Raw genomic sequence first — 7,653 nt, 5'->3', positions numbered from 1 at the left:
ATACACCTACACCTACACCTACACCTACATCTATACTTAAACACCTACACTTAAACCTATACATATACACCTATACCTACACCTACAACTATACATATACACCAAGACCTAAACCTACACCTACACATATACACCTACACCTACACCTACACCTCTACACCTACACCTACACCTACACATACACCTAAACCTACACCTACACATATACACCTAAACCTAAACCTACACCTACACATATACACCTACACCTACACCTACACATATACCCCTACACCTACACCTATACACCTACACCTACACCTATACTTACACCTATACCTTTAGATATACCTACACCTACACATACACCTATACATACACCTAACCCTATACATACACATACACCTACACCTACACATATACATACACCTACATCTACACCTACACATATATATACACCTACACCTATATACACACCTATATATATATACACCTACACCTACACATACACCAATACATATACACCTACACCTACACATACACCTATACATATACACCTACACCTACATATACACAATATTTTATCAATGGCAAGGTAAAATACAAATAAAGTGAGGTAAATGAAGCAAGAAGTTTTTTTAAAGTCCAGTTATATTAATTTAATTAATATTTTTATAAAAATTACTGGTTGAGACAACCGAGACGATTAATTGCTGTCCTGCCTCCCTCAAGTTAGTAACTTACTTCACCGGAAAACAACCGTATGAAGCAAGCCCCTACCAATGACTATCATGTCTCTCAGGATCTGAAAAACAAAAAAACACCCTGTAAAACTGGTCAGGTAAAAGGGAAACTAAATTACTTACGGGAATCCGTATTAACAAAAACAAAACTCAAAACGGGAATCCGTTCACTAAAATTACCTTCGATAGAATTCGATTTTGTAATTTTGAAAACACAAACATATTGTTCATAAACTGTGGTAATCCACCAAAACGAAACTTAATGGCTAATAGCCTAATGTGGTAATCCACGAATAACAATTAATGAATTTTCAATAAAAGTGGTAATCCACTGTAAAAAACCTAACTTTTAACGCTATAAAAAAGAAAACCGAAAACAAAATTGGAAAAATAGTCATTTCTTTTGATCCCGAGATTTATTTTTAACAAGGTCTTGAGAAGGGAACTAATTTAATCAAATGTATTAAATCATTATGGCTAGGGTATCAAATCAACTCATGTTCAGATGTGAAAAGGCTGACTCACCTCAATACTCCTGCCGTTCACTGAATTACTGTTGCTCCTGCTGCCCCCTAAAGTGGCATAGTGTCGGTGTCACTAGGGGTTTATCCTTCCATGACCGAAAGTGTAAAAACGTCCACCATACAAGAAGGAATTTGTCTGAGAACTGACTTGGAAACTCCGATCGCCTCGACAAAAACTTCCAGCTCTCGGACAACAGCGTAAACAAGCAGTTCACCTTAAAAACAATACTAGGCGACAGATCACTAATAACAAGATTGTTTAGAGGAACTAAAGTCAGCCCCGCTCTACACTTGAACATGACAAAAATAATATTACGAATAATATTTAAGAGGTTTGATATTTAATATATTTAACAAAAGAAATCACTTTCAACTTCTCCAATTTTGGTTTACGATAAATTATTTTCTACACTGGGGGGAGGGGATTCAATTTATTTATATAAACTAAATAAATTGAATACAGAAATTCATGATAAATAGGATCCCCAAAACAAGAAAAGTTGAAAACATTAAATTACAAAAAATATTTAATACATTCAATATACAAAGGTATATTAAAATTTAAATATAACATGATATTATTGACAGTTAAATGCCCAACCAAATACTCTATATAATAACTATTTACAAGTAAAGATTCTCTTATTCACCCGAAACATAAATCATTTTAGGCTTCCAGGATTTTTCTAGTCCGCTCCGAGCTGTCAATAGCAGCCTGGCGTTTAACTCTAGTGTCCTTGGGTACTAGAGACTCCTGTACATCAACCTTAGAATTATTCGGAATTTCATCTTTCCGGGTGAGAAGTGGGATAATGACTGACGAATGTCTCTTCACAAGTTCTTGGGTTTTCCCTTTAAGGATAGTGGCACCAGTAACCTCACCCAATGTATTTGTAAAAATCTCTTTTACAACGCCCATCGGGTAGTCATTTGGCTTAGTGAAATTTTCCTTAAGCAGTACTATATCTCCAGGTGAGATCTTATTATGAGTGACTGGCTTGTATCTATCAGGGACATCTACAGCCTGATGTATTAGATTAGCAATAAATTCTTCCTGATATAGTTTAACTAAATTGTTTCTCACCTTTTGCAATTGATTGTAATCTTGCTTAAACTTTGATTGAGAATAATTTTCAGGAATCCAGTCAGGGTCTCTCCCCTCATGCAATTCGGGAATTATATTAACCGATATCAGATCGTACCCATGAATCAAATTTTCTGGGGTGATAGGTTCTGGAATGTCATCGCCGATCTGATCCCTTAAGGCTTCTTTAAATGCTATTGGCCTACGATTGACTAAATGAATGACTTGTTGAATTAAGAACTCAAAATCATGGTATTCCAAGACATTCTTACCAATAGCTCCATAGATCAATCTTTTAACAAGTTTAACACATACTTCCACCATCGAACCTAACTGACTATGACCCTTGACAAATTGGTCAAACTTTAAAGATTGGACCCCGTTGCGTTCAAAATATGACTGAGTCTCATGATCTTTGATGTAGTCAATAATTATATTAGAGGCAGAGACTAATTGGGAGCCTAGGTCACTAATACAATATTCCGGGATTCCAAACTGGAAACAATGAATCTGAAAGGCTCTAAGAAATTCTTTAACAGAAAGATCTAAACAAATAATCAAATTAACTGCTCTACTCCACATACAAGTGATACATAGTAGATAGATTTTTCCTTTCTTACCCTGTTTTTTAACGCTCAATGGGCCAATGAAATCCATAAATAAATATCTAAAGGGGACATTAGGTGGTGACACTCTCCATTTCCTGTAGGGAGATTGATTAATACTGATGGTTCTTGACTTAAACCTACGACAAAAAACACATTCTCTAAGGTTTCTCTTAACCACTGAAAAATATGACGGTACGTAAAACCGCTTTCTCATTTCTGACAAAACAGAGTAACATCCCGTATGGTTGAGCTTTTTGTGCAGGTTATGCACAATCAGGGAAGTTAGATGGCTATTTTTAGCCAGCAACAAAGGAAAACCATGTCTCCGAATGAGTTTGTCACACTTGCTACGTACTCTAAGCAAACCATCGTTGTCAACGTAAACATTAAGCTGACCTACTATGTTAGGCATGTCTTTTTTTCTTTGAATAGAACAGCTGAAATATGTAAAAACCTCAGGGAAATGTGCCCGTTGATCCTGTAGTATAACTAACTTGCAAGCTCTTTCATGTATACTATTGCTCTTTAATTCTAAGTGAGCAAATTTATTGGAGTCCTTAGCTTTTAAACGACCCTTTAACTTCTCTACGAAAAGAATAACTTTCTCATAAATAGATACAAGTAAATCAAAACTGGAAAATTCTTCAAATTTAAGAAAATATTCAAAATTATCTGACATGGCCACAACATTGGAACTGGTACACACAGACTCCTCTATTTCTAAACTATTATCCAGCTTGCACTCTGCATAAGGATTTGGAACTATAAATGATAAATTACCATTTTCACTACATAGGAAGGTTTCTTTTTCCTTAAAACATTCAGGACCAGAATAAAAATTGGTTTGCATCAACTTACGATATGAAAGGCAACGAGTTATGGCATCTGCAGGATTTTCATTCCCTCCAACAAAAGCAAAATGGACGGGGTGTTTTGCACATAAGTTCTCTACATGCTGAATTCGATTCATCACAAAAACTGATCGTTTCTGCATTTTTGACAATTTATTAGTAGACGAATTCAACCAAGAGAGCGCTACCTGACTATCTGAAAACACATGAAGGCCAACAACATTTAAAGGATTGATGCATAATGGTCCAGCTAATTCGTTATACAAATCTAAAACCACTTCCGTTGCAAAGGCTACTCCCTGCATCTCCAAAGATGGAATGCTTTTACTTTCCAACTGCCTATTTATCATACGATTTTTTGCCATCACAAAACTTGACGACATAGAATCAATATCAATGATGTACACAACAACACCATATAGTAATTTAGAGCTATCACAGCAAGCAACCAAATGAAATTTTCCATCCCTACGCCCAACAAATCTATCAATAGCAATATCAGGAGCAGAATTGGCCTGATTAGCAATATTATGCCATTCTTTACGTAACTCTGGTGATAATTGATCGTCCCATCCTAAATTTCTATCACACTGAAGACCATGAAGAAATAATCTGCTTCGATTTAGGATGGGACCAGTAATACCAAAAAGATCAAAGTGAGAGGCAATGGTACTTAAAATTTCCCTCTTAGTTTTAGCCTTACCATTCAACTGAAATTTATTTGCTAACAGACAATCAAGTGTTCGATTCCACTGCATACCAAGAAGTTTAACAACCTCTCCCGTTTCAGAACCTGTGCAGGAATCTATTTCTCCCTGTAGGGACCTGTCATTAGTAACGAACTGTTGTAAATCAAAACCATAAGGAGAAAATATAGATCCTACCATAGAATATGCCCAGTGCAGATTCTCAATTTCATTTGCACTGAAAGCACAATTGTCCATATAAGACAAAGAATAAATGCACCTTTTCAACTCCTTCAACTGGTTTTTATCATGCTCAGCATCTAAAATCAAAATCTTGTAAAGACCAAGCATCAACAAAGTTGGGGAACATCTTAAGCCGAAGCTCAACCTAACATTCCGATATGCAACAATGGTAAAATCTCCCTTCTCAACATTTTTATACCATAAAAAACAAAGTCTATTAGCATCAACATCACTTAATGCAATCTGGTTAAAGGCCTTACATAGATCAAAGCATACTAACAATTTATCAAACCTTAAATGTAATAATGATGAAGAAAGTTTCTGATTTAGGCATGGACCTGCATGTATGGCCTGGTTATGACTTATTGTCTGACCCTTGGTAGAGTTTCTTTCACACAAGTTTGATAGAAACACAACTCTACATTTGGTAGTTTCACGATTCAATTTGAACACACCCATATGAGGCAAAAAAGAGTGTTCTGGGTGTTCATGTACAAACTGGTCAAGATTAGGAATCCTTTCTATTATTCCAACCCTTTCCTGTTCTTTTAGGGCTTCATTCATTAACTGTAAATGAGATGGATTTCTCTTTAGTTTTTTAAGATTAGATTCCAAAATAACTTTAGCCAAATGAAAATTTCTACCAAGCATATGAGATACTTTTGCATTCCACAAAAGTGGCATAACTAATCTACCCTCCTCATTCTGAATAGTGTGATCCAAACAATATTTGACAAGCTGATCATGCAGCTCTGAATTCTCCAAATCATAAACCTCATTGTCCAAGTGAATATATTTATTACAAATACTGGCAAGCACATCATCTGTGGCTTTATCTAACTCTGAACGAATTACATTACCTTTTTCATCGATTACACTGAATTCTGAAACCTTAATAGGATAATCAACTTCACACTTATCCAGAGAAGACTGCTTATCTATCTTTACACGCAAACCAGTAACATACTGATGACAATTTATAACCGAGGAGGACTGATGTAGATAAGGAATATCCTTCAATAAGGTGTCAATTTCACCTTTAAGAAGGACACCAAACGGGGTCATAGCATACATAGACCTGCTATTCCTACCAAAAACTACTTCTGTGAGTGGTAAACAATATCCTGATTTAGTTCCCAAAATCAAATCAATATTTTCAATGCAATCACTATTAGGCGTTAGAAACTCATCAACCAACACATACCCTTTCGTCTGGAAACCGTAAACCACTTTGCCCAAACCTTTTAATTTCAACTTTATGTTAATAGATGGGATACATAATGCCTCTATTTTGTGAATAGCATTACCAATTATAATTTCAAATTCCACTAGTTTTGAGGCATATTTCTGAGAAACATTAATACCATTTATTCTCAATTCAACCTTGGCTTGTAATACCTTTAAATCCAAAGCATTGGCTAGTTCCTCACTAATCAGATTTAACTGACTTCCATCATCCTTCAATGCTCTTATGCTTCTGTTTTGGATGCTACAAGAAAAGGTAGGGAGAATGCTGGAATCACAGTCCAAATTACTTTTAAGAGCCTCCATTATAACTACGTTATTATTAGATTCCATGGACGAATTCTGATTATCCTTTTTCGAGGAAGTCTTAGGAGATTCAGATTTTCTATTATCATTAGCAGATGCTGATTTTTTACTATTCTTACAGAGGAAACTAAAGTGCCATGCTTTACAAAACTTACATTTCATCTTAAATTTAAAGTTACATTTGTCAGTAGTGTGACTCAAGCTTGCACACTTACAACACCCATATAAAGATTGAATTTTGTCAAGCTTAGTGGTAACATCCGAAAAAATTTCACATTTATAAATAGGATGCGAGGCGGGTTTGCCTTCTGTGGTACACAAGACACAAGGAAAGAAATTTGACGGTTTCCTTAGGGAACTAACACTAGCAGCATAACTTGCACTATTCTTCCTATGATTATGATTATCATGGAATTTGTTTCCTACATTAGACCTCTTACTTTGCTCATTAAATCTTTCACAGGCCTCAAAGAAATTATCATTAATTTCCTTTAGCGTTGGCCTTGATGAATTAGTAATCTGGGTTAAGTGTACTTTAAAACGATTATCTAAGCCCTGCCAGAAAAAATACCTCAAAAAATCCTCACGTAACAGAGACAAACTTTCAGCTGCTTGAGTTAGATTTCTTATCTGTGAAATATATTCAAATGGGTCACTTTCTAATTTCATATTGATTTCAGAGATTTTTTTGATGGTATTAAAAATTCTGAGGTCTTTAGAAGCTAGGGCCTCTGTTAGTAATTTCTTGGCATGAACATAACCCTTCTTGTCCGATTCTAATGATTCTAAAAGTACTAAGGCCCTTCCACTGATTTGCTGCTTTAACAGAATAAATTTGTCATATTCTGAATATTTGAACATGGACGTTATGTCTTCAAAATCTTTAAAAAACTTCAATAGATCCTCCCCTTCTTGGCTACGAAATTCTGGAAGCGGAGCAGTGGGACTCTTCAACAAACTTCGGGCAGTATCAACACTAACATTAGAAGGGGAGTCATTTCGTGTAAGCTCAGCAGTACATTCCCGAATTTTAACAACATAACTTTCACAGGAATCAAGTTCGGCATTTAGCCATGTTTCATCCTCCTCTTCAGACCATTTGAGCCTTTGAATTTCACTATTATACTTTTTAAGCGATTCTAAATGATCTTGTAACTCTGACTTAATCTTACTCTTTTCCAATTCAGTTAACTGACAATAATTTGTCCTTTTATTATAACATTCAGTTACTAACTTGCGAATATATTTTCGGGAATTGATCAACAACTTTAATTCAGACGTCATGTTTAATTAGGAATTTGCTTTTACAATGTCTGATAAACAATTATAAATCCACTGAAACAGACAGTCTAAACCCACTCTATTTAAATGAATGCCGTCAGCT

At 35.3% G+C, this 7,653-nt stretch overlaps 1 protein-coding gene across 1 annotated transcript; it reads right to left on the bottom strand.

Annotated features, from left to right (window-relative positions):
• Window positions 1-608: 608 nt before the first annotated feature.
• Window positions 609-7,164, bottom strand: LOC137642555 (uncharacterized). The gene is made up of 2 exons (XM_068375216.1): window positions 1,248-7,164; window positions 609-784 (listed from the first exon to the last, which is right to left on the bottom strand). Exon 1 carries the CDS (start codon window positions 7,128-7,130, stop codon window positions 1,914-1,916), a length of 5,217 nt encoding a protein of 1,738 aa, XP_068231317.1. The 5' UTR covers window positions 7,131-7,164; the 3' UTR covers window positions 609-784; window positions 1,248-1,913.
• Window positions 7,165-7,653: the final 489 nt, after the last annotated feature.

This window comes from Palaemon carinicauda, chromosome 6 (genome assembly GCF_036898095.1).
Source record: "Palaemon carinicauda isolate YSFRI2023 chromosome 6, ASM3689809v2, whole genome shotgun sequence".
Taxonomy (NCBI): Eukaryota; Metazoa; Arthropoda; class Malacostraca; order Decapoda; family Palaemonidae; genus Palaemon; species Palaemon carinicauda.
This window is presented reverse-complemented; position numbering and strand designations above follow the sequence as displayed.